The following is a 26,938-nucleotide window of genomic DNA, read 5'->3' on the forward strand; positions in this document are numbered from 1 at the left end:
GATTCTCATTTTATGCAAAATCGTGCAGCCCTATAAACAAGAGAACTAATACAGAACCAGGACATTAACACAGGAAGAGACCGAACTTACCCAAACTCTGCATGAAGCAGAATTCGCAGAACGGGATGAAACATTCGACAGTGTCAGGAGGAACCAGACGCGCTCTGAGAAGACATGAACATCAGATCAGGGTCACAGACGACGAGTTAAACTTCCAGCAGCTCGTCGGACCTGTGAACCAGCTCACACCTGCCCGAGAACGAGGGATGAAGTATCTGCTGCAACATCTGGATGTTTGATGGTTTTATTAAATGTCTCTGACTCGCTGCTGATGTCACTTCAGCGTTTAAAAGCTAATGAGCAGGTTTGTGTTTGAGCTGACAGGACCGCCCGTCTGTGTCTTGTGTTCTCGTAGTGTTGGATCGGGTCAGCAGGCAGCTGGTGGACCGTCACGAGGAAAACGACAACCTAACTCGATCCATCAGTGACCGTCTCTCCCGCCTCCACGCTGACACGATGGACCTCCGAGACGCCCTGAATGAGGCCGTGAACAACACGGCGAGAGCTGCCGAGATCAACAACGCCAACGAGAAAAGCCTGGACGACCACAACGTAAGAGCAGCAGAGGAAGGAACATGGAGAACGTGGAGAACACCAAGTGATGACTAACCGCTGTCTGTCTGTCTGTCAGAGGAGGGTGGTGGACCTGCAGATGAAGTCAACCGAGGTGAGAAAACAGCTGAACGTGTCTGCAGATCACCTTCATCAAGTCAACAACGACGTGTGGTCCATGGTGCAGAACTCCAAAGAGGTTTGAATGTCACACATTAAACTTGTCTGTGTGTGCATGCGTCACAGATTTACAGGGGCCGCTTCATCTTCAGCACAGCCGTGATTCAGCCCTCAAAGTGTTCTCAGTCTGCCGGAATCTACGTCCTAACTACTAACAGTGCTAACACCTGCTAACAGTGCTAACACCGGCTAACAGTGCTAACACCTGCTAACAGTGCTAACACCTGCTAACACCTACTAACAGTGCTAACACATGCTAACACCTGCTAACAGTGCTAACACCTGCTAACAGTGCTAACACATGCTAACACCTGCTAACAGTGCTAACACATGCTAACACCTGCTAATGGTGAACCATGGCTGGTTACAGCTCACAGATCTGAGGCTGGAGCTCGGACAGTTTCGTTGCTCTGGCAGGCTCAGAATCAGAATTCTTGTTGAAGATCAAAAACTTTCTTCTTTAGGTCTTTACCTCCCCTTGACCAGGCTACGTCCCCTTCAGCTCTTTCTCTCCCTCAGGAGTACGAGCACCTTGCAGCTCAGTTGGATGGCGCCCGGATGCTGCTGGCCCAAAAGGTTCAGAATTTGTCTCAGACTAACTCTAAAATCCCGCTGGTGGAGAAGGCGGAGAAGCACGCTGAGCTACTCGGCGCCCTGGCCATGAACCTGTCGAGGTAGGTGTACGACATTTAGTTCTTGTGCTTCATGAAACCAAACCAAAAGCTGTGTGCGTCTGTCTGCAGTTTGATCGCAGAAACAAAGAAGGACGGATTCATAGACGTAACGCAGTCGTACAACAAGATCGTCGTCAGCATCGAGCAGGCCGAGGAGGCCGCCAAGATGGCCAGCGAGGCTACCAACAGCACATTAGAGGTAAAAAAAACCCCAAAATCACAAGTTTGTCCTTTGAGGTGACTTTAAAAACCGAAACTGAAAGTGTGTTGGTCTTGTTTTCAGAGCGTGAAGGGCCAGAACCTCGGTCAGAAGGCGGAGTCTCTGAAGAACCACAGCATGGATCTGAAGGATGAAGTGGAGAAGCTTAATGATGACCTGAACACCAGTAAGCCCAGTTTGGATTGCAGAGATTCATAAATGAACCCTTTCATCTTCAGTTTGCATCACCTTCGTTTTTCTGCTGCAGCTCTGAGGCCACGACTGGAAGATGCTCAGCGCCGGCTCCAGGACGCCAAAACCAAACAGGTTCAACTGACCGAGGACCTGGAGGCGCTCCAGAGCAACCTCAACGCCACCAAAAGTACGACTGTTTAAAACACGTTGCGCTTACACAATTTGGGTATTTAAGGTTTCCCACGTGACTCCTCACCGCTCACGGCTTCCTGTCGTCTTCTTCTTCTGTGCTGCTCAGACATCAGTGCACAGGTCAACGAAGCCAAGCAAACAGCGGCTAAGGCAAACAGGACGGCCACCGGCATCAACGACACCCTGCGTCCTATCAAAGAGAAGCTGGATGAATGGCAGCACACTTACGGAGACGCCAACGCCACGAGCGAGGACATCAACACCGCCCTGATGGACGCCAACAACACCGGTGAGTGATAAACGCTCGCTGCCATGCGCTGTGGGGATGGTCGAAAGATTTCAGACCCGAGCACAGGCAGACGCAGAAACTGAGGTCAAAGTGAGATTAAATCCTGATAAATCAAAACAATCGATCCAAAATCCGACTGATCACAGAGATTCCAAACAGCTGGAGCGAGCCAGAGACAGTAAATACAAATGGCAAAAGGAAGTAGATCCAAATACAAAGCATGAGTCTTTCAAAATAAAACAGGAAGCAACCAAACACAGAGATAATGTTTGAGCATATGAAAAGCTAAGAAAAATTCGGGACTGAACCAACGAAGACCCAACATACTCAAACAATCAAACGAAGAACTAACATTATATAAAATAATAAGACGGACGAATTCCACAAACGTCTGAACTGTCCAGAGCACGACTCACCTGAATGTCTTTGAATTTCAGGACTTTAGGAAGAAATGAGCAGTTTGAAAGAAATGATGAATTATTTCATTTGATTTTATGTATATAACACCAAATTACAGGAACAGTTCAAAGGTGCCACCTGCCACAACTGTTTGGGGGTTATTTATGAGCTCCACCAAAATAAAAGCATGTCAAACTGAAAACTGCGACTAATGACAGACATCTAATATTCAGGAACCACAAATGAAACTCGTCTCTAATCATTCATCAGGTCGCTGAGCCCTCCAAAGGTTAGGCCGTGGTTCTGTTTGAGCTGCACATCTCAGATTGTAATTTTTTAAATTGAGTGTCAGACATTAATTTTGTTTGCCTTTGAAAAGTGTTCCAACCAGGTAAAAAGGCCTGGATGTTACCTGAACACTCACGTAGGGGGCGCTGGTGAGACATGAGCTGTAAATGTCTGTCTGTCTGTCTGCAGTGCACAGGCTGGGTGAAGCTATTCCTGAACTCTTGAAGAGGCTGGGCGACCTGCAGAATTACTCTGTTCAGATGCCAAACATCTCCGAGAACATCAACCGCATCCGACAGCTCATAGAGCAGGCGCGCAATACTGCCAACAAGGTACACCCACAGACTGTATAAAAAGATGGACAGAGCCAAATATGTGGCCATATTTGGATGCTATTGCTAGCTAGCTTGGTTATCGCAGATACCTGCTCATAGTGCTGAGTTGGGCGCTGTGTTAGTGCAGTGACCTCACAGCAGCCGTGTTATTGGTCACATGATGTCATTAAACATGCTCCGAAAGACTCCAACAACACGGTCCAGAGGTCCAGTTTAGCCTAGCCGACAGCTAGCAGCTACAGCCACCTGTGTCAGCACCCACCTGTCTATAGAGGCCAAACAGTTTGTGTATGAGGCTGTAAACATGTTTATTTCGAATGTAAAATTTTGACATGGGAATGACTCACTGCTGCCTCTGCTGGACGTCAGAGGAACTGCAGGTTTTCATTTGATTTTTTAGTCCTGGAGGTCAGTGCTAGGTGTTTCCATCAGAGGTCCTTATCACAATCAGATTACTTTATTAATCCCTAAGGAAATTACGTCATTCTAATAGTCTTTTATCGTCATTGTACATGTACAGCTAAATTGTGGGTCCTAATAAAATATAAATCATAGACAACAGAGAAATATACACAAAATCATACACAGACACATTGGAGAACAAAATACTGGCAAAGTGATCGGAGGCAGTGGAAAGGACCGAGTGTGAGTGGGCTGAGGGATAAGGGTTACTCAGACCATGGCTCAGATTGGTGAGGTCGGTGTGTAGGGGTGGGGTGTGGGGGCGGGGCCAGTGTTTGTTAACAGTCTGATTGGCTGTGGGGGAGGAAGCTGTTAGTGAGTCTGGAGGTGTGGGAGACTGAGGAGTGGGAGAAGGCCAGCAGCGGGACACGGAGGAAGTGCAGCCGCTGCTCGACCTTCGTTACACGGAGGAAGTGCAGCCGCTGCTCGACCTTCGTTACCAGGGCGATGGCGTTGTGGGTCCAGGTGAGATCAGTGGAGATGTGGGTTCCCAGAAACCTGAAGGTGGAGACGGATTCCATTTATACTGAGAGGGGAGCGGACCTGTCCTGACGTCCATTACGAGTTCTTTTCCTCCTTCCCCATCCAGGTGAGCGTATCCATGAAGTTCAATGGGAGATCAGGCGTTCAGGTGCGTACGCCGCCTAACCTGGCTGACCTGGCTGCTTACACATCCATGAAGCTCCACATCAAGCTGCCGGACGCAGTGCGGACGCGGCGACAGGATCCTTCCAACAGTCAGTTTGTGTTTTACCTCGGCAACAAAAACGTAAGTGTGAGGACAGATTGGACTTCATGTCGCTCGTCAAGTCTGTCAGTCCTCGTCGGGGTGTGTCTTTATTAACTGGGATAAATTTAGGACTCGTGAACATCGGAGGTGTCGTGTATTTTAAATCTGTGTTTGGGGTTTGCAGCCGGGTCAGGAGTTCCTGGGCATGGCGTTGGTGGGGAAACGGCTGCACTGGTACTTTAACGTTGGAGGAGAAACTGCAGTTGTGAAGATGAAAAACGACATCCAGTCCAAAGGAAGATTCAGCACCGTCTCCCTGGAGAGGTGAAGCGCACGATGTAACACAACACGGTGTCATTCGATTAAACATGAATGTTTATGCTAGCTGTGTGCAGGAGTTGTAGCATTGATCTGCTCCGGTGTTGGTGCGCGTAGGATGCTGCAGCACGGTCTGATGTCCGTATCTGTGGACACCTCAACCAGCAAATACTCTAAGAAGGCTGAAGGAGATCAGGGGCTCCTCAAACTCTCGGCCAATGACACCGTCTTCTATGTGGGAGGATATCCGAATACTTTCACAGTACGTACTGGAAGAGCTGTAAACCCACCAGTTACAGAATGTTTCCGCATGTTACGCTTATTTTAGTCAGTACAATAAAACTGAGCAGGTGGAGCCAGAGTGAGAATAACTGAGAACGCCTGTGTTGGTACGCAGGCTCGTTGATGTTTACACATTAGTGCCTCGACCACAGGAATAATGAAGAGTTTCCACTTTCTCTGGTGTTTTTGTCTTTAGCCACCTGAAGTGCTCGCCCTGCCCAACTTTAAGGGCTGCATTGAGCTGGACTATCTGAACGAGGAGGTGATCAGTCTCTACAGCTTTGTGGACGTCTTCAATCTCAACACCACGGTGGACATACCGTGTGCCAGGTCCGTCTGCTGTTCCTGCATCTCATTTCAGTATCATTGTGTAAATGCAAACGTTTGTGTTCTTTCTGTTGAATTTAAGCTTATAGCTGAACACTGACGCTCACAGCAAGGGCGTGGATTTGGTTTTGGCGTTGGTGGGGACGGATGATTCAACCACCGAACCCTGCCCTGTTTCTTTGTTTTTCCTTTTTGTTTTTGCTTCTTAATAAAAAGAGGAGAAATATACTTGCCTACATGTGCTATTCTACGTGCTTTTAAACTGTTTAAAATCACAATTCATAGTTGAATTATTAAACAAATGACTAAGTATTTCAGGCTTTAGTTTACTTCAGCCATAATCCATATAAATCAGGTATCATACAAAAATAAAAATAGCTTCAAATAAAAGAACAATAAAAGAATATGACTTTAAGGACTTAACAGCATTACTTCAGTTACACCAACATCTCTGACACATCAGCACTAAGGGAACACTGAGTGACCTGCTGGGTTTTGTCCATAAAACTACTCGTCTAAGATGACCTCAGAGTCAAAGATCTCTCAGCAACATTATGCAACAGTTTAGGCTCTACTGCCCGATCAGATCAGTGAGCTGGGATTTTCTATTCTAAGCATGAGCTACTGTTACAGCAACTGACATTAATACTACTGGTGTCCCACACAACAACTCAACGTTCACTATGTGAAGCAGCCAAACACAGGCCTGCTCCTCTCACTAACTGAGATAAACTGCTGGCATGTTGGTTTTCCATCTATACTGTCCAGTCTGTCCTGGTGGACACACAGCAGCATTGTTTAATCCCATTTGAGTCATTGTTGACCTTAGCCATGTTTTTAGTCTTCTGAGAGCACTGAAGCTTCTTTCAGCCTCAGTACCTGCGTTTTATCCTGAGATTAAATTATTATTCTGTGCGTGATGTGCCTCACCTTTGGCCCTGGCTCCTCCCCTCTGACTGCACTAGGATATATTTCCACCTGATAAAATAACACATTGATTTGTGCCATATAAAAAGTGAGACATGTCAATTCAGACTCTTTGTCAAATATACACTAATGAAACAATTTACATCAGCAGCCTGACAACTGTCATGATAATAAATACTAGTTAATCTGTAGCACCAACTCATCAGTCACCTGTGAGCTCGCCTCTTCACCTCTGAGCTACAACATGGCAGAGCTGCCTCTGTCAGCTGATGAATGACAGTGAGACACTCCACATACATGCAGTCACACATGTGCTTCAAATACAGTCATGAACCAACAAGTCATCATTTCACCTGTGATCTTGTGTCACCATTGCTCTCTGAGCTTTGTGTTGCTTCTTCACCTGACAAACAGGACAAACATGACAATAAGAATAAAACGTGCAGCTGCTTCAGTGTTTCTGTCACTTTGTGCAGATCTTGACTCGTCAGTAATGTTTGTAGGCTGAGTGCATTTTAAAACTGTGCAAACTGCACTACGAGGTGGAATATTTGCAAAATCATGACGACCTCATGACATTTTGTCTCAAACATTAACCCTATGAATACGTCAGAGCCATTAGGATGAAATTATCGTGTCACCAACATGTTAACGTTAGACATATAATTCTAACAGCCTCTGTAAACTAATATCCGGGCTGCTCGAGGCTCCGTTTCCTCTGACAGTTTCAATCAAAATTAGAAACGCTGCTCTGAGACTGAGAGAACTAACAGTGCTGCCTGTTGTGCAGGTAGTTTCCCAAACACGTTATTCATGGTTACATACAGTTTCAGACTGATGTGGGCCAAAGCCTGGCACAGCCTGTAACGTTATTGTGACACATTTTATGAGTGAACTTGGCTTTAAGTGACTCACAGGTTTCTTTGAAAAACACTTTCTTACATCCAGCTTCTTCCTCTTTGCTGCCGTCCTCCTCTCCTCCTCGCAGCGCAGGTTTACCGCTGCTGAAACTAAACAGAGCTCCCTGAAAGGCTCAGCCAATCACATTGGCCATAATTGTCACATGATGTAGGACTCCAGTAGAGAACGTAATTTAACTCATTCTGCTCTGCTGGGTGAACGAGACGCTGACAGATCGTTTTTTTTCTTGTTTTTCTTTACTCGAAGAGATCAAATTATTGGTGGGGACAATTCTATAATCGCTGAATATTGGTGGGGACATGTCCCTTCCGTCCATGCCAAATCTACGCCCTTGGCTCACAGACGAGTGGATGAACGTTCATCACTTATTAAATGATGACTTTACAAAAAAAGAAAGTTTTCATCATTTTGTTATTTTCTGAGATACTCTGGTGTGTTTCAACTCCTAACTTTGTCTCTTAAATATGTGTGTGTGTTTAACAAACAGGACAAGAGCCACCTCTGAGCCCTATGTCAGTGATGGAGCGTACTTTGATGGGACCGGCTATGCAAAGTTTAATTTTTCTCAGTCAGGAAAAGGTTACTTCGTGCAACAGGAAATCAAACTGCAGTCGCAGAACGGGATCCTGCTGATGATGCAGAATGAGGTAACGCTGCTTATACGCTCACAGACCCTCAGAGGGCTGCTCACCTGTCCTTGTAAGCCCCGCCCCTATTATAATGAAAGAAGATGCTAGTTGCACTTCCTTATTCACAGCAGTGGGTGCTCTTTACACACAATCCCCTACAGTTCATAGCAAAAATGCTGAAGGCCGTAACACAGAATAGAATAGAATAGAATAGAATAGAATAGAATAGAATAGAATAGAATAGAATAGAATGGGTTTATCGTCATTGTACCTACAATGACATGACAGTGTTCCTCCTGTAAGAACTAAAGAGAACAGTACATATACATATTTACATACACCGAACAAACAGATCACATGCACAGCATAAAGAGAGTTCACAGAGTAATCAGGTGACCTTGCTACGCCCACATGACTTATTATCAGGCTTTATTGACCCTGGAGTCCAGTCGCTGCGTGCAGCACACAAAGCTGCCTCATTTCCACACTCGTGTTCTAGGTTTTTTTCTAATAACCTGACATATTGGATTCGCATTTGCAGGTTTTGCACTTCTTCCCTGGTCATCATCACTTCTGTTATTCTCTGTTTGTTGTGGTGACACTCGTGCAAATACGGAGCCGTCAGAAGAAGCTTGAGTTACTTCTTATACAGGGTAACTGGAAGAATGAACTTTTCTACTCAAGCACTCAGAGCGCTTTATACAACAGGCCCGAGCTGCAAAAGTGCAGATGTCCTGTCCTTCTACTGAAGTACAGGTACTTGTGTATAAAAATACACTGATTCAACTTCTTTACTCAAATACAGTAAAGAAGTATTTGTACTTCATTAGCTCTGAACAAACCTCATGCGCAGCAGCACTTTAACATTCAGGCTCTGATAGCTGCACCATAGCAGCCAACCTTCCCGTTAGTGGAAGGGTCGACCTCCTGGACCGGGGTCATGGCCATCAAATGTCCGGCTCTGGTTCCCACTGTACTTATTACACACATATCTGTATATTTTCCTCTGTAACTGGATTTCTTTTCTGTCTGCTGTGCAGCAAAATCAGTTTGTGTGTGTGGCGGTGCTTCGTGGCCAGGTCAAGCTCTTCTATAATATTAACGGTTCTCTGGTGGACGTCGAGCCCGTGGCTCCGCCTGAGCTCTTGCAGATGAGCAACGGCGAGCCCAACAGTGTGAGTCCCTCTGCGTGGTTTTTCATGTTCCTACTTTGAAAGCATGCCGATCACTCTGATTGCTCCTTTTAGTGGTCAGTATTGTGTACTTGTTTGTGACGTGCTGCATTTTTTCCCATATAGCTGTTTCTCATCATCTGGAATGAACTACTTATGGTGAAGAACAACCAAAACGATGCCATCAGGACTAACATAAAAGGCATCCCTCAATTTGACAACAGCTGTTACCTGGGTGGAGTGCCAGAGGACAAGATGCCGGAGATGTACGTGCACTAAGTTTCTTATTGCTCCATTTCTAAGCTAACGTTAGCGAGTCTGGAACTGCATGAGTGGAAAAGAGGCACAGGGGCAGGGCTAAAGGGGGCATCTGGGGTGGCACAGGCCCTACTGACATTTGTATGTTGCCCTCTAGAATTGTTGTCATGTCAATGATTAAAGATTGGAGCGGAGGATGGGCAAATCTAACTCCTGTTTTTTAACGTTATAAATGAAATATACAATATGAAAAATGTAAAGGCTTTTGAATTAAAACAAATCGGCAGCACGGTGGCACGGTGGTTAGCTCTGTTGCTGCACAGCAAGAAGGTCCTGAGTTCAATTCCACCATCAGGCCGGGGTCTTTCTGTGTGGAGTTTGCATGTTCTCCCCGTGTTCGCGTGGGTTCCTCCCACCGTCCAAAGACATGCAGCTTGTGGGGATAGGTTAATTGGATAATCAAAATTGCCACTAGGTGTGAATGGTTGTCTGTCCCTGTGTGTTGGCCCTGCGACAGACTAGCGACCTGTCCAGGGTGTATCCCGCCTCTCGCCCTATGACAGCTGGGATAGGCTCCAGCGCCCCCAGCGACCCTGAAAAGGATAAGCGAATGGATGGATGGATGGATGGATGGAAAACAATAAATTATTAATTTTAATTAAACATGGAAAAGGATGTGTGAGACACTTACTTACTTATTCCACGTATTTACTATTTATTCTATTGAACATTTGCTGTCCCATTTGACAGTAAACCCGAGCCTTGTTCCAAGGAAGCCGCTGAGAGTAGCTCTAATAATTCATCTCGTTACCTCGCCACTAAGTCTTGTGCTTTGGGGCTGTCTCATATGTTTTAATGCATGTTTATGTCGACAGGAGGCCTGTGAACTTTCAAACTGTGCCTTTGTTTAGCTTATTTTCCAGATTTGCACGAGTCCTGTTATTACTGCCCTTCGTAATGTCTTGGGACTTTTCTTTTGATTTAATTTGAAGTCTTCTGGGTTTGCTGGTCTCACTGAGTACTGTCCAGGCAGCTACAGAGATTTTAAGCATAAAGATGCTGATAGTTACTTAGTCAGCATCAGACAGCAGATTTAGGTTAGCAGCTAGCTGGTAAAAGTAGTATTTTAAATAGTGGACACAAACCTGTAGGAAGTGTTTTCTAATGTGATTTAACATGTTGTGAACTTCTAGTTTCTAATTGGATAAGTTATTATCAGGGATCCGGTCTGGGTCACTAACACTGAGTTCATTGTGTTTGTCTCCCCTCAGGTTAAAGGACAAGTTTTCTAAGACGGGCTCTGTGAAGGCCTGTATCAGGAACGTGAAGGAAAAACAACAGTATATCAGCCTGAAGAATGTGGAGACCTATGGGGTCAGCTTTGGCTGCCATGACAAACTGCTGGTAGGAGGACACACTGAACCCATCAGCGTGTAACAAAAAGGAGTGGATGCAGGTTTTTCATGGTGTGTGTGTGTGTGTGTGTGTGCGCGCGCGCGCATGTGCAGTTGGCTCGTGAGGGTTATTTCCCAGGTCAGAGCTACCTGAACTTTAATGTGATGGATGCTTCTAGTATCATGAACAACTTCTTTGCCGGCCTTGGCTTCAGAACTGAGACGACCGATGGACTCATGTTCTTCCACAAAAACCAGGTCAGAGGAAACCCTCAACCACTTCCTGTTGACCGTTGCCTCTCAGCTGTCTGTTTCCCGTATTCTTCTTCTGTCCTGATCTGTTGGATCTATGATGTGCTGACTTCTTCCTTGTTTCAAACTCTTGTGATTTTCTGTGGCCACAGGAGGACGTCTGTCAGGTGTTTTTGCAGAAAGGCCACATCGTGGTGCAAGCTGGCAACAAGGCGATTAAAACGCAGAAGACGTACAACGATGACATCAGTCATTATGTCACCATATACAACAATGTGACCGGGTAGGATGGCAGCGGTTACATTTTCCTCGCATCCACAGGAAGCAGCGTTCCGAGTGTCATTTGACATCTCTGCTCGTTTCTCAGGATACGTCTGTACGTGGATGACGTGCTGGAGACATCGACTCAGACCACAGTGAACCCAACAATGAAAACTGTCTTGTCCACAATGGGAAACACCTTCCTGGGAGGAATGCCCGAAGGCCCGAACAACCTGGTTGGATGCATTACTAATGTTTTCATCGAGAGGTTAGTTAAAAATGACTTTCATGAGCCGCCTTCATAGATTGACTCATCAGCCTGTGTGAAATGACTGAAACGATTAAAGCTGTTGTGTGAGTTCAGCTTGGATTGTAATGTGTTTGTTTGCCATCTGCAGGGAAACGCAGGAGGTTCTGGACCTGCTGAAAGCCACCAACAATGTAGATGTTTCTATGAAGTGTCCTGCTGCTAAACAGCCTCAGCAGATCATTGCTGCTCAACCAAAACAGAACAACAAGCGCAAGGTACACACAGCAACAAGTGAAGGTACACACAACAGCAACAAGTGAAGGTACACACAACAGCAAGTGAAGGTACACACAGCAACAAGTGAAGGTACACACGACAGCAAGTGAAGGTACACACAACAGCAACAAGTGAAGGTACACACACAACAGCAAGTGAAGGTACACACAGCAACAAGTGAAGGTACACACAACAGCAACAAGTGAAGGTACACACAACAGCAACAAGTGAAGGTACACACACAACAGCAAGTGAAGGTACACACAGCAACAAGTGAAGGTACACACACAGCAACAAGTGAAGGTACACACACAGCAACAAGTGAAGGTACACACACAGCAACAAGTGAAGGTACACACACAACAGCAAGTGAAGGTACACACAGCAACAAGTGAAGGTACACACACAGCAACAAGTGAAGGTACACACACAGCAACAAGTGAAGGTACACACAACAGCAACAAGTGAAGGTACACACAGGAACAAGTGAAGGTACACACAGGAACAAGTGAAGGTACACACAGCAGCAAGTGAAGGTACACACACAGCAGCAAGTGAAGGTACACACACAGCAAGTGAAGGTACACACAACAGCAACAAGTGAAGGTACACACAACAGCAAGTGAAGGTACACACAGGAACAAGTGAAGGTACACACAGGAACAAGTGAAGGTACACACAACAGCAAGTGAAGGTACACACAGGAACAAGTGAAGGTACACACAGGAAAAAGTGAAGGTACACACAACAGCAAGTGAAGGTACACACAGCAGCAAGTGAAGGTACACACAGCAACAAGTGAAGGTACACACAGGAACAAGTGAAGGTACACACAGCAGCAAGTGAAGGTACACACACAGCAACAAGTGAAGGTACACACACAACAACAAGTGAAGGTACACACACAGGAACAAGTGAAGGTACACACAACAACAAGTGAAGGTACACACAGCAACAAGTGAAGGTACACACACAACAACAAGTGAAGGTACACACACAACAACAAGTGAAGGTACACACAGCAACAAGTGAAGGTACACACACAACAACAAGTGAAGGTACACACACAACAACAAGTGAAGGTACACACAAAGCAACAAGTGAAGGTACACACAGCAACAAGTGAAGGTACACACACAACAACAAGTGAAGGTACACACACAACAAGTGAAGGTACACACACAACAACAAGTGAAGGTACACACAGCAACAAGTGAAGGTACACACACAACAACAAGTGAAGGTACACACAGCAACAAGTGAAGGTACACACAGGAACAAGTGAAGGTACACACAACAGCAAGTGAAGGTACACACAGGAACAAGTGAAGGTACACACAACAGCAAGTGAAGGTACACACAGGAACAAGTGAAGGTACACACAGCAGCAAGTGAAGGTACACACACAGCAGCAAGTGAAGGTACACACAACAGCAACAAGTGAAGGTACACACAACAGCAACAAGTGAAGGTACACACAGCAACAAGTGAAGGTACACACACAACAACAAGTGAAGGTACACACAGCAACAAGTGAAGGTACACACAGGAACAAGTGAAGGTACACACAACAGCAAGTGAAGGTACACACAGGAACAAGTGAAGGTACACACAGCAGCAAGTGAAGGTACACACACAGCAGCAAGTGAAGGTACACACAACAGCAACAAGTGAAGGTACACACAACAGCAACAAGTGAAGGTACACACAACAGCAAGTGAAGGTACACACAGGAACAAGTGAAGGTACACACAGGAACAAGTGAAGGTACACACAACAGCAAGTGAAGGTACACACAGGAACAAGTGAAGGTACACACAGGAACAAGTGAAGGTACACACAACAGCAACAAGTGAAGGTACACACAGCAACAAGTGAAGGTACACACAACAGCAACAAGTGAAGGTACACACAACAGCAACAAGTGAAGGTACACATAGCAACAAGTGAAGGTACACACACAACAACAAGTGAAGGTACACACAGCAACAAGTGAAGGTACACACAGGAACAAGTGAAGGTACACACAACAGCAAGTGAAGGTACACACAGGAACAAGTGAAGGTACACACAACAGCAAGTGAAGGTACACACAGGAACAAGTGAAGGTACACACAGCAGCAAGTGAAGGTACACACACAGCAGCAAGTGAAGGTACACACAACAGCAACAAGTGAAGGTACACACAACAGCAACAAGTGAAGGTACACACAGGAACAAGTGAAGGTACACACAGGAACAAGTGAAGGTACACACAGGAACAAGTGAAGGTACACACAACAGCAAGTGAAGGTACACACAGGAACAAGTGAAGGTACACACAGGAACAAGTGAAGGTACACACAACAGCAAGTGAAGGTACACACAGGAACAAGTGAAGGTACACACAGGAAAAAGTGAAGGTACACACACAGCAACAAGTGAAGGTACACACACAACAACAAGTGAAGGTACACACAGCAACAAGTGAAGGTACACACACAACAACAAGTGAAGGTACACACAGCAACAAGTGAAGGTACACACAGCAACAAGTGAAGGTACACACAGCAACAAGTGAAGGTACACACAAAGCAACAAGTGAAGGTACACACACAACAACAAGTGAAGGTACACACAGCAACAAGTGAAGGTACACACAGCAACAAGTGAAGGTACACACAGCAACAAGTGAAGGTACACACAGCAACAAGTGAAGGTACACACAGCAACAAGTGAAGGTACACACAAAGCAACAAGTGAAGGTACACACACAACAACAAGTGAAGGTACACACAGCAACAACAAGTGAAGGTACACACAGCAACAAGTGAAGGTACACACAAAGCAACAAGTGAAGGTACACACACAACAACAAGTGAAGGTACACACAGCAACAACAAGTGAAGGTACACACAGCAACAACAATAAGACGTGACTGTGATAAATTCAAGGTTTTCTCTCTTAGGGGAAGCTGAAGAAGCCGTCAGGATCTCGCAGTCGTAACACTAGGGACTCGTGTCAGGGTGAGGTGTCACACCACGAGAGGGGAGCGACGCACTTCAGTGGCTCCACCCACAGCTTCCAGAGATACGACATCCTGCCCAGTTCGTTCGGCTCCACGTGAGTGTGAAAGAAACTTTAAGAGATCCAGTCCCTTTCTTTCTAAGCTCCTTGCATGCCATCATCTGGATGACTGAGAACCTACACAGACACAAGCTGCTAAACAGACTCCGCCCCCTCGTATTCAAGGACCAAACTACAGCTCAGATACTCGTGTTTCTCTGTCTGCAGGCCTCACATCTCCATGCTGTTGAGGATCAACTCATCTGACGGGCTGGTGCTGAGCGCCACCAGCAGGCAGCGAGGAGGAGGCGTGATGACGCTCACAGTCTCAAACGGCCACCTCCTGCTTCAGTTTGGGAAGAAGTTTAACCTACGCAGCTACAGGAAGTACAACGACGACCAGTGGCACACGGTGAGCAAGCACAAAAACACAAACACATGCACACGAACGCACATACTTGTTTTCATAACTTAGTGAGGACATCTCATTGACATAATGCTTTCCCTAGCTGCTTACCCATCAAAAATGGATGCCTAACCCTCAGCCCAATCCTAACCATAACCTAACTGTAACCCTGACACTAAAACCACGTTTTGGTTAGCGTGTTAGCGTTGAGCTAACGTTTTTTGCTACCAGCTGTGTTTGTGTCTCAGACCCACCTGAGTTTACCTGAATGATGTAACCTGATTGCTCCGTGTCCCTGCAGGTGTTCATAAAGCTTGAAGGGCAGAAGATGAGTCTGATTGTGGACGGTATCAGTGTTCAGTCCAACAGGATATCTGGACGAGACCGGACTCGTCTCACCGCACCGTTATACGCAGGAGGAGTCCCTGCCTCTGTGGCGGTAAGCGTTTCTCCTGCTGGTTCCACGCTCAGGCTGACACCTCTGTGCAGTGAAGGTCGCGCCTTTCTGCTCTTCTTCACGCTGGGTACTGAAGCTCTGCTCTTTCTTAACCTCAGGGTCAGGGTTCTTCCGGGTTTGTGGGGTGCATCCGGGATCTGATGCTGAACGGAGCCCCTGCAGGAGACCCCGCTCACAGCCAGGGGACAGTGCCCTGCTTCGCGACCCCTCTGCAGCCCGGAGCCTACTTTTCTGGACGGGGAGGACACATCATGATCGGTACGTACCATTCGTTTCTGTGCACGTGTTGGCCACATTGGGTCGTCATGTCTGAGCGGCGCCTCTGTCCCTCCCTGCAGATGAGTCCTTGGCTCTGAGTCGGGATCTGGAGATCCAGCTCGAAGTTCGACCCATCGTGGACTCTGGGCTGCTGTTGCATGCTGGGACATCGTCTGACCACCACCTGAGCTTAATTCTCATCCAAGGAAAGGTGAGACTCGGGCAGCGTTTCTCCCACTCAAATCAGTTCAGTTTTATTTACACAGCGCCAAATCACAACAACAGTCGCCTCAGGGCTCTTTATATTGTAAGGTAGACCCTACAATAATACATACAGAGAAAACCCCAACAATCATATGAGCCCCTATGAGCACTTTGGCGACAGTGGGAAGGAAAAACTCCCTTTTAACAGGAAGAAACCTCCGGTTCAGGGAGGGGCGGGGCCATCTGCTGTGATTGGTTGGGGTGAGAGAAGGAAGACAGGATAAAGACATGCTGTGGAAGAGAGACAGAGGTTAATAACAGATATGATTCAATGCAGAGAGGTCTGTTAATACATAGTGAGTGAAGAAGGTGACTGGAAAGGAAAAACTCAATGCATCATGGGAATCCCCGGCAGCCTACATCTATTGCAGCATAACTAAGGGAGGATTCAGGGTCACCTGGTCCAGCCCTAACTATATGCTTTAGCAAAAAGGAAAGTTTGAAGCCTAATCTTGAAAGTAGAGATAGTGTCTGTCTCCTGAATCCAAACTGGAAGCTGGTTCCACAGAAGAGGGGCCTGAAAACTGAAGGCTCTGCCTCCCATTCTACTTTTAAATACTCTAGGAACAACAAGTAGGCCTGCAGAGCGAGAGCGAAGTGCTCTAATAGGGTGATATGGTACTACAAGGTCATTAAGATAAGATGGGGCCTGATTATTTAAGACCTTGCAGGGCTCTAGAGTGCGAAAAATTTGGTCGCAAAGGCAACCAAATTTTTCAGTGGTGTGACCAACTGTTCGGGTAACAAAAAAAAAAAAAAAAATCTCTGCAACTCTCCGTGTGGTCAACAACAGACACACATTATGTCCCTATCGTGGGCTAAACCAATCAGATATAGTCAGGGGCGGGACTTCTCTGATTGGCTGTGGTCCAGTTGAAAGTGCAGGTGGAAGTGGGAGGTGAGTAGCTTGAATAAAGTGATATCGATTCATTAAATCCTGAATTGACTTTTAAATATAACTGTGTTTTGCCAGAAACGCCAGATTCTCAGATTAAAGCTCACAAAACTATTTCAACAACCACCAAACAGCAAATGAGAGCAGGTACACGGACTCCACACAAAGCCGTAAACGCAGAGCAGACCCAACGCGTCAGAATCAGCTTTGTCTTTCAGCCCCGACGGCCCGTAGACGGACACGCTGTCGGAGCTCAGCGATTCTGATGCGTCCGGTCCGCTCTGTTTACGTCACTGATTCTGAGCTGCAGGTTTTGTCTCTCCAACCAAAATTCACCGAGCCAGCAGCAAAAGAAGCAGCTTCACATTTGATCAATGCGTCATGAATTCCCTCTGACTTTTGCTGTTTTGCTTCCATCCATCCATCCATCCATCTTCTTCTGCTTTATCCGGGGCCGGGTCGTGGGGGCAGCAGCCTAAGCAGAGAAGCCCAGACCTCCCTCTCCCCAGCCACCTCCTCCAGCTTATCCGGGGGAATACCAAGGCGTTCCCAGGCCAGCCGAGAGATATAATCTGTCCAGCGTGTCCTGGGTCTGCCCCGGGGCCTCCTCCCGGTGGGACATGCCTGGAACACCTCACCCAGGAGGCACCCAGGGGGCATCCTTGTCAGATGCCCGAACCACCTCAGCTGGCTCCTTTCGATGTGAAGGAGCAGCAGCGGCTCTACTCTGAGCCCCTCCCGGATGGCCGAACTTCTCACCCTATCTCTAAGGGAAAGGCCAGCCACCCTTCGGAGGAAGCTCATTTCTGCCGCTTGTATCCGCGATCTCGTTCTTTCGGTCACTACCCACAGCTCGTGGCCATAGGTGAGGGTAGGGACGTAGATCGACCGGTAAATTGAGAGCTTCGCTTTTACACTCAGCTCCCTCTTCACCACGACGGGCCGGTGCAGCGTCCGCATTACTGCAGCTGCAGCCCCAATCCGTCTGTCGATCTCCGGCTCCCTTCTCCCATCACTCGCGAACAAGACCCCGAGATACTTGAACTCCTCCACTTGGGACAGGAACTCATCTCAGATTTGGAGGTGCTGATCCTCATTCCTGCTGCTTCACACTCGGCTGCGAATCGAATCAGGACTTTGAGAGCTGGAATCGAATGATTATAGAAATCAGTGATGATGCCCAGCCCTGGTGAGCAGCCTAGGCCCCACAGAGTGGATGTAGCTGTGGGTAATGAGAAAAGATGAAAAGAACGATTGATGACTTTTTTGTTAAGTTAAGGCCTGATCTGTCTGAAGTTCATAGCCAGCTCTGACACGGAGCCATCAATCTTTGAATGCTGAAAAAGCAGCAGTGTATCCAGAAAACACATTATATGCTGCAACAAATGCACTGCCCAAGTGTCCCCTCTGCCCAAGTGTCCCCTCTGCCCAAGTGTCCCCTCTGCCCGCTGCCTTTCAGCAGCAGGCAACAGCAAACAGGTCGTCAGAGGAGGCCGAGGTCATGATTAATTTTAACATCTACAATCTACAATATTGAGAAAGCGCTTTAAGCACAAGATTGTTAGTTAATAATTTAGAAATGAATATTGTCTGTATGGACTGCAACTTCCCCCCCAAAAAATGTAAAACTGCGGTGTTAATCGATGCGGTACAGCCCTGCCTTGTATGTGAGGAGCAGGATTTTGAATTCTGGATTTAACAGGAAGCCAAAGCAGGAGAAATCTGCTCTCTTTCTAGTCCCTGTCAGGACTCTTGCTGCAGCATTTTGGATCAGCTGAAGGCTTTTCAGGGAGTTTTTAGGACTTCCTGATAATAATGAATTACTCGGTCATATCTTCATCGGAAAATAGTCACCAATAACTCACCAATAATCATTTCAGAGGACGATATTATCACAATACTTTGCTCACGATATGGCATTGCTGCGATTTACTGCCTTTCTTCAACTTTTACAATTAAAAACAAATTAAAGCAAAAATAAATAATCATTAGGACATAAATGTTTAATGTGTGTCATATTTGCTACATGCTGCATTTTTAGCGATTTTTATATGTTAAACATCTATTGTGGAATTTGTGTAGGCTTTCTGTGTGTGTGTGTGTGTGTGTGGGGGGGTCATGCATCAGAAATGACACACGTGACTTTACTGGGTTAGAAATGGGGCTGGTGGTTGTGGCGTGCGGTCCTTCCTCTGATGTGACTCAGAGGCGTCACCTCCTGCTTGGACCGCTGAAGCCTCCTCTGAGCGAATCTCTAAACTTGAGTTCATCAGCACTGCGTGTGTGTGTCAGGTGACCGTTTCGGTGAACGGCGGGAAAGGTGAGACCTCTGCATCGTTCATTCCCGAAGAGCCGCTGTGCGACGGCCGCTGGCACTCCATCTCAGGTGAGTTTCGTCCTCAGACGCGTGCTCCGTGCACTCCCCTGTCGCTGTACCGCTCTAATGCTGAAATGTCTCTGCAGTGGTGAAGAAGAACAACGTCCTGCAGCTGCACGTGGACGGAGCCAGCGAGCGCGCTGTCGGCCCCAAAAAGGGCCGCTCCACGGGGCCCAAGGAGGCGGTCTACCTCGGAGGCGTGCCAGGTGAGTGCACGGCGTTCACAGACCACCTCAGTGATGCAGACTGGCCTCTGTGAGGATCACGAAGATCTCCACCACCTAAATGCAGCCGTTTCCTGTTCCCACATTCCTGACATCCTCGCCACTTTGTCCGTGTGACCAGTTTCTTTGATCACTTATCAGATTTTAATCAAATCTGTCGCCTCCCGTCTGCGTTTAACGTCTTTACTCAAACATGCTTGATTAGTCACACTACTCATTACTGCATAACAGGGATACAGTTGCACACGTTGTCAGTGCAGCGCCTCATTAACGCGTCACTCCTCTCTCTGTCCACTAGGTGGCATCACTGTACCCGGTCTACCCCCTGGGCTGGCGTCCTTCCACGGCTGCGTCCGCCGGGCGAGCATCAACAACAGAGCGGTGCCGCTGTCAAAGCCGCTCGCTGTGCACGGCGCCGTGGGAACGCGCGGCTGCCCACATGTTTAACCCCACCCCCTCATATCTTACCTTCACACTCCCTGAGTACACATCAGCACCGGTGGTGGGCGTCACATTACTGTAGCTAAGTTAAGATATCTATACGAGTATTTATTTTTTAAGAAATGTGTATTTTATATTTTCCCCCGTTTGTTTGGTGCTGCAGAGACGGAACGACGATGTCATCGAGCGGCACGGTAAAGCCAAGTTCGACCATCTTTGCATGTTTCTTCTAAATCATCCAGCAAACCGTCGCGTAATCGTGCGTCTGCTGAAGACACCGACTCTAAACGCTGATCAGTGAGCACAGACTGTACGTGGAAGATGGACGCAGCCGCTTCCTCTGCGACTCAGAGGCGTCGGTAATCTCAACGGTGATCCTTTGATTCAGTCGGACCTGAGACCAAACACCAATCGCTGCACTCAGATCAGCTCGGCAGAGGCTCGTAGACTTCTGTCCAATCAGAGTCCCCGCCTGCTCAGTCCATCTTTGATATACAGTCTGAACACGAGCAACATCCTCAGGTAGAGCAGACAAAAAACAAAGCCTGCAAATCTGGGGAATGTCTGATTTCGTGACCTTTGACCTCACATAGTAAAACTTTTGTTTGACATGTGAACGTTACGTCCTCGCCGGTCTGCAGGCGCCGTTTCCATCTGAAACACGAAGCCTTCTAGCTTCTCTGATCCCCCGTCCCTGTCTGTCACATGTTTAAATAAAGTTTTTCCGTACCAACAGTCTTTGTGTTTTACATTCATAAAAAGAAGCTCATGTTTCAGTCATTACGTTTTTATTAGAAAGAGCTGAATACACCTGAAGCCCCGCCCTCTTCAGAGGAAAAAAAAGGTCATGGAAGGGTCAAACCTTTGATAGAAGAAAAAGTGAAAAAGAATGAAACAGATGATGTCACAGAGACTAATCCAGACTCATGTCCTCCTCGTCCTTCTTCTCCTTCGACTCTTCTCTGCTGCCCTGCATGGCTCGAGCGAACGCCTCCACATCTGCTGACACACACAGATCAATAACCAAGAATCCAAGACCTGTCAGCCGTGCGCGATTGCTCACGCGCTCAGCTTGGAGGGAACATTGGTAGGGATTCATTTTTGATGCTTAGGGTAAGCAGCTGAGGAAAGCAATATACCAATGAGATGTGCTCACTAAGATAGCAAAACGAGAATGTGTGTGTGAGGTAAAAGGGTGGACTTGATGTCCTCCAGAGAGCAACTGGTTAATGCTAACTGACCTGCAGGGGGCGCTCATGTCAGAACACTGTCACAGCGCCACATGCCGACGCCCGTTGTGTGTGTGAGGATGAACGCAGCACAAACAGGAAGTTCAGCGTGCGTTTGGTTCACTCACCTCCACGGTTGGCTGCGTCCACGGCATCGGGTGGCAGTCCAAACTGACTCATGAGGGGGCCGAGCTGCCCGGAGGCCAATGCACTGCTGAACATGCTCATGGACTGGAGGGGAGGAGAGAAGAAAAGCGAACGATGAGCGCGGCGCTCAACGTGTTTACATCATCACCGAGCGTCGCCAACGTTACGTTGTACCTGCTGGAACTGAGGAGAGTTCAGGGTGTTCTGGATCTCCTCGGCGCTCTGCGGCAGACTCTCCCCACTGGGGAGAAAGGGGAGGAGCCTCTGCTGGACCTCGGCGTTGCTCAGAATGGGAGCCATCATCTCTGGGGTGCACACGCTCGCCAGGTCCACTGCAGAAGGAGATCAGAGCTGTGAGTGTCTGCGCTCCCTTTCAGAGGCACACGTGACCTCACTCATGTGACTCACCTGCTGAGCCCTGAGCCCCTGCTGCCGGCACATTCATGGTGGCCAGGATGCTCTGAAGATCGCTGAGCTGGATGGGCTGGTGAGGGGCGGGGCTTCCAGTGGAGGCCGGGGCCACGGGAGTCTGAGCCGGGGCTGTAGATGATAGAAGGTGGGAGGAGTCAGGGGGTTTCCAGGTAACAATAACATGCAGGTGACATCAGAAAAAAATGAATTGAGTTGCTGTGATTTACTGTAAACAAAGACGAGAACATTTAGGACCAATCAGGTTCCTCCCTGACGATGACATCAGGGAGGAACCTGATTGGTCCTAAATGTTCTCGCAGAAAACTACAATCAAGCCCATAATTATTCATACCGGTGGCAAATTTTGAGTTACTTTGATTCAACCAGCAAGAATTTTTTGACTGAAAACAACACAAGTGTCTCCCAAAAAATCATTGTGGAAAACAACATTTCTCAGCTTTTATTTACATTTGAAGAAAAAGTGTCACGTCCAGAATTATTCATACCCGTCACAATCTGTCGCAGCCTCTGGGAAAATCCAAAGTTGGACACCAGCGGACTTTTCAGCACAACAATGACCCAAAACACGCAGCAAACGTGCTGAATAAACGGTTAGCAGACAACACTAACATTTTGCAGAGTCCTGACTTGAATCTGTGGAGGGAGCTAAAGATCAGAGTGATGGCAAGAGGACCCTCCAAACTGCAGGATTTGGTGCTCATTGCAAAAGATGAGTGGGCAAAAATACCTGTGGAGACGTGCACAAAGCTGCTCTGCAATTAAAGTGTTTGATTGCTGTAATAGCCAAATAAGACTTTTCTATTGATAATTGAGAAGAGTATAAATAATTCTGGACATGACACCTTTTGTTCAAATGTAAATAAAAGCTGAGGATTTTTCCCCACAGTGATGCCTCTTGTACATCTTATCTTTTGGGAAACACCCACCTGTGTTTAAAAAAACAAAACAAAACAAACTTGGTTGAATAAAAGTAACTAAGTCAAAATTTGCCACCGGCAGGAATAATTATGGGCTTCACTGTATATTTGAAATCTTCCACTTGCAACACCACCTGCCTTTTATTTTGAAAGTCATCCCACTGCTAACAAGGAACTTGGGCACTTCCTGTTGTGCCTTTTTCTACTGTCTGACCATCTTCCTGTTCTTGTCATTAAGCCCCCCCCCCCCCTCAGTGCTGCCGGTCTCAGTTCAGTTATAGAGGGTCGCTCCAATCAGAAGCTACAGGAGGAGGAGGGTGGAGGTCTGATCTACAGGTGATCAGCCTCTATCCCGTTTTGTTTTGCTCCGCCTCAAGCCCCGCCATCATCCCATAACCCTCTGTGACGAACTGCTTCCCGTTTCCTTTGAAACTCGGCATGTAGCCTTCATTTCTTTCTGTACCTGGTGTGGAGGGCGTGGCAGCGGTGGAGGAGGGAGCCGAGGTGACGGGAACAGCGGCAGGGGCAGCGGGCGCCTGGGAGGAGCTCATTCTGGGACCTCCGCCTGGAGAAGGAGTCACTGCAGCTGATTGGCTTCGAGAACTGAGGAAGAGCAGCACAGGTGAACAAAGAGGAAGACTGCAGGTGTGTGTGCGTGTGTGTCTGTCTCACCTGGATGAGGAGCTGCTGGTCACAGGTCCTCCGCCCCCCAGCAGGTTGGCGAGTCCCGGTCCAGCTAGAGCTCCCAGGCCTCCTTAGACAAAGACATCAGATCAAAAACCTGGAATAGCCCCGCCCCCAGCTACACGTCACACCTGAGACGGCTTCACCAGCATGCTTCTGAGAGGAGTACACCTACGTCATAACTGGAAACTCTTTTTCATACAGCGCAACCTTCCACAGACGTGCAGCCCCTGACAAACCTAACTACATATTGAGGCGTCGCGTGTGGAAGGCTGCGGCGGAGGGTTGAGTGGGATTTCCTGTTATGGCCGAAATTAGGACGAAACCAAGCTTGACCTTTAGAGGCAGAGAATAACTTCCAGGAACTGGGGCAGGTGTTCATGAACTACGTGCAGGTGTGTGTAGGTCAGAGCGCTCACCGAGACCTCCGAGCCCCGTGGGTCCCATCAGCTGCATCAGCTGGTTGTGGCTCATGTTACCCAGAAGGCTCTGCAGGCCACCCTCTCCTCCCAGCGCTGACAACTCGTGGCCACCGCCGCCGCTGCCGGATGCTCCGGGCATGGGCGGGTTGTTAAGATACTCGTTCACTTTGCGGCAGTACTCGTCATCTTTGTCAGTCTTTGGCTCCTGATGGCATCAGAGCAGAGTTATTGCTACTTACAGGTTCTCGTGGCTCGCTGTAATCATGCAAGTGTGTGTGTTTTTTAATGGTGCAATGCTGTGAGGTGTTCATGTATATGTGAGTGTGTCAGCCTTTAGTAAGCACGCTCTTTTAATATCAGATGCAGCCTGATGAAGGCGCTCTAATGCTGACATCTGCCATCACATGAACTAAGACGTTCCCCTCTAGGATGAAGACGAGCTCACCTGCATCCAGAAGAAGAGTCTTTTGGAGCCAGCTTTGAATTTCAGCACATAGACTCGTCCGGTAGTGCACTGATTCACCCGTTTGAACTCGCAGTCATCAGGAAAGATGATCAGGTCCTGTAAGAGGAAACAAACAGGAGGAGACATTTAAAGGAGAGACATGGGGCTGCTCTCACACATCATCAAATACCAACCAATCAGAGAGAGGGAGCCAGAGGCAGCAGCTCTGAGTGAAAGCGCTGAAATAACGAGAATCATGTGAATGATCGGATTTGAAATCATTTCTTTCAGGACTTTGAGCTCTGTTCAGTGAGATCAATCTGTGGGTGTGGAAGGATGACTATGTTCCACTCAAGAACATCTCAGTGCTTTAACCTCCTAGGACCTGCAGTCCACATATGTGGACATCACATTTTGGGTTATTTAGACCAAAATACTCAATTTTGCTCTACATGGGCCTGATATCCACTTACGAGGACATTATCCTGCTACTGTTCTATCGAAATTTTAAATGAATATCCTCATTTGTGGCTCTCATTTTTCTTAGAAACAAAAATTAGGTTAAAAAAAATCTGGTAATTCTTTGTTTTTACATTCATCAGGTCCCAATCAGCCCAAATATCAAAGAGAAATTAAAAATGCTGCCGTGGAAAAGTTCGAGTCTTAGGAGGTTAAACCAGCTCTACATGTGGGTAGAGGCCAGGAAGTGGTTAAGTTTCAGTGCTGACTCCGTCAGCTTTACCTGACCTCACGGAGGAATTTCTGCTTTATGGAAGCGGTGCACAGAGAAATGAGGAAATGAAGCGCCGATGTGCGCTGGCCTCTCTCAGCTCCACCCTGTAAACATCAGGAACCACAAACACTCGACTGGTTCAGGGTGACTCACATCATCTACGTTCCCCGCGGTCCGGTCCTTCCAGCAGAAGTGGATGAGGGAGTCGTCCGTCTGTTGGATGTAGACCTGACCTTTACGCTTGTCAGGCGTCACCGTGCTGCCCTTCATGGTCATCTTACCGGCACGAAACTCCACCAGGTACTTACTGGAGCTTGCTCTGGAGCCGCTGACCATGCTGGGGAAGAGAGCGCCCGAAGACATCTTTGAAAGTTTTTGTTCACAAAGCCTGATGGGAAAGAAAGGAAGGAGCAGAGGGTCAAAGAACAGGATGCAGTGAGATCACTCAGAGATCTTACGTCAGCACGTTAAAGCGTTTGACGTTTATGTGTCACTAAATAAAGTCTCCGATGTCTTTAAACATGATAATAACCAACAAACTCAATAAAACTCAAGTTTAACTTGAACTGTTATCTCTGATTATTACCCTTCACTCTTACATTTCCACATTAGTTCTCATCACGTATCGATACCTTTGATTAAACAAATCAAAAGTATCCGTTCACGTCTTAAACGTAGACTAGAGTCGCTCTGCTTTGTCCTGTGTTACTGTTTTTATGATCATATATTGTTGGTAAATCATCGTGTCTGCGCGTATAGCGGCTGAGGAGCACTGTGCTGATGTTTAATGAGGACTGTAATTATTTTTTGTTATATTTGTGTCTTAAAATCACTTTTCAGAAAAGCTAAAAGTTAGCCTGCTAGCTGCCGTTAGCTGTGGCGTGCTAACGTTAGCACATGACGAGGCTAAACAGAACACCACAGTAATATTCACTGCCGTCGCTTAACTACGGTCAGTCAGACATTAGTAACAAGAGCCAGCTGTGCATCTGATGGCTTTCCTGCAACTTTTCTGTGAAATGTGAATTTTGTTGAGCTCTCCAGCACAAATACCTGAAGTTGTGCCCGCAGAATAAGTTTTTCTGCTTCTTCGCGTCGCTCAACGTCAAAGATGATCTACGGAGGGACTAGACTTCCGGTTAAACCCACTGTACAGAAACAGAATGCAGACCAGCCGGCGGACAGTGGAGGGCGCTCCCATAGTGACAGTATAGGAATAATGCCATTTGCTGCCAAACAAAAAATGTTATTTTAGTTTTCATAAATCCAGCACATCATCTGAAACACGACTCCAAATTGGTTTGATCACATTTACGCTGATTTTGACCATAAACACAGACATCCTGTTCTGATTGGTTAGTTAAGTCAAGTCAAGTCAAGTCAAGTTTATTTATAAAGCACATTTAAAAACAACCGAGGCTGACCAAAGTGCTGTACAATAAAATACAAATATAAAATACAATAAAACACAAGTACATAAAACACCTCACTGATAAAACAATAAATTAAAACAATAAGTTAAACCTTGCTAAAAGCCAATGAGAAGAGGTGAGTTTTAAGAGCAGTTTTAAAAGTTCCAAGGCTTGTGGAGAATCTGATGAGAGGAGGTAAACTGTTCCACAGTCTGGGTGCAGCCACAGCAAAAGCCCTCTCTCCCCTAGTCTTTAGTCTGTACCTGGGAACATCTAAAAGCATCAGGTCTGCTGACCTCAAAGATCTCCTGGGGCGGTAAATGCTAAG

General features: G+C 47.0%; 2 protein-coding genes across 5 annotated transcripts in view; one reads left to right on the forward strand and one right to left on the reverse strand.

The window, feature by feature from the left end:
• lama5 (laminin, alpha 5) overlaps positions 1–20,924 on the forward strand; it is a 75,977-nt gene extending 55,053 nt beyond the window's left edge. For 2 of the 3 annotated variants that reach the window (XM_026154944.1, XM_026154945.1), the window contains exons 52-79: positions 416–612; positions 692–811; positions 1,312–1,466; positions 1,536–1,665; positions 1,750–1,852; positions 1,934–2,047; positions 2,159–2,341; positions 3,218–3,360; positions 4,415–4,594; positions 4,740–4,879; positions 4,991–5,135; positions 5,352–5,485; positions 7,818–7,977; positions 9,000–9,134; positions 9,258–9,397; positions 10,661–10,793; positions 10,898–11,041; positions 11,188–11,318; positions 11,403–11,564; positions 11,695–11,821; positions 14,770–14,924; positions 15,096–15,279; positions 15,575–15,712; positions 15,829–15,988; positions 16,069–16,199; positions 19,440–19,533; positions 19,611–19,730; positions 20,047–20,924. In XM_026154944.1, the coding sequence (XP_026010729.1) occupies positions 416–612; positions 692–811; positions 1,312–1,466; positions 1,536–1,665; positions 1,750–1,852; positions 1,934–2,047; positions 2,159–2,341; positions 3,218–3,360; positions 4,415–4,594; positions 4,740–4,879; positions 4,991–5,135; positions 5,352–5,485; positions 7,818–7,977; positions 9,000–9,134; positions 9,258–9,397; positions 10,661–10,793; positions 10,898–11,041; positions 11,188–11,318; positions 11,403–11,564; positions 11,695–11,821; positions 14,770–14,924; positions 15,096–15,279; positions 15,575–15,712; positions 15,829–15,988; positions 16,069–16,199; positions 19,440–19,533; positions 19,611–19,730; positions 20,047–20,195 (4,007 nt within the window). In that variant the 3' untranslated portion in view covers positions 20,196–20,924. The remainder of the gene's footprint in view (positions 1–415; positions 613–691; positions 812–1,311; positions 1,467–1,535; positions 1,666–1,749; positions 1,853–1,933; positions 2,048–2,158; positions 2,342–3,217; positions 3,361–4,414; positions 4,595–4,739; positions 4,880–4,990; positions 5,136–5,351; positions 5,486–7,817; positions 7,978–8,999; positions 9,135–9,257; positions 9,398–10,660; positions 10,794–10,897; positions 11,042–11,187; positions 11,319–11,402; positions 11,565–11,694; positions 11,822–14,769; positions 14,925–15,095; positions 15,280–15,574; positions 15,713–15,828; positions 15,989–16,068; positions 16,200–19,439; positions 19,534–19,610; positions 19,731–20,046) is intronic. The other variant, XR_003270857.1, reaches the window with a different exon arrangement.
• Positions 20,925–20,960: 36 nt separating this feature from the next.
• adrm1 (ADRM1 26S proteasome ubiquitin receptor) lies at positions 20,961–26,359 on the reverse strand. Of its 2 annotated transcripts, XM_026154989.1 has the most exons (10): positions 26,252–26,359; positions 25,352–25,586; positions 24,466–24,582; positions 24,018–24,225; positions 23,587–23,668; positions 23,378–23,517; positions 21,974–22,105; positions 21,740–21,897; positions 21,547–21,649; positions 20,961–21,188 (listed from the first exon to the last, which is right to left on the reverse strand). In XM_026154989.1, the coding sequence occupies exons 2-10, from the start codon at positions 25,559–25,561 to the stop codon at positions 21,103–21,105; spliced, it is 1,236 nt and encodes a 411-aa protein (XP_026010774.1). In that variant the 5' UTR covers positions 25,562–25,586; positions 26,252–26,359; the 3' UTR covers positions 20,961–21,102. The 2 variants fall into 2 exon arrangements, with proteins under 2 accessions (XP_026010774.1, XP_026010773.1); XM_026154988.1 differs by lacking the exons at positions 25,352–25,586; positions 26,252–26,359 and having other exon boundaries at positions 23,587–23,665; positions 24,466–24,627.
• Between the last annotated feature and the right edge of the window lie 579 nt (positions 26,360–26,938).

The sequence above is a fragment of the Astatotilapia calliptera genome, chromosome 20 (genome assembly GCF_900246225.1).
Source record: "Astatotilapia calliptera chromosome 20, fAstCal1.2, whole genome shotgun sequence".
Classification (NCBI taxonomy): Eukaryota; Metazoa; Chordata; class Actinopteri; order Cichliformes; family Cichlidae; genus Astatotilapia; species Astatotilapia calliptera.

What these genes read in the sequence shown, in the direction of transcription:
- adrm1 (XM_026154989.1), bottom strand. Translation starts at nt 25,561, where the DNA reads ATGTCTTCGGGCGCTCTCTTCCCCAGCATGGTCAGCGGCTCCAGAGCA. An exon ending in GACTCTTCTTCTGGATGCAG is followed by an intron (nt 24,226 to 24,465) that starts GTGAGCTCGTCT and finishes TGATGCCATCAG; the next exon opens with GAGCCAAAGACTGACAAAGA. An exon ending in CACGGGGCTCGGAGGTCTCG is followed by an intron (nt 23,669 to 24,017) that starts GTGAGCGCTCTG and finishes TCTTTGTCTAAG; the next exon opens with GAGGCCTGGGAGCTCTAGCT.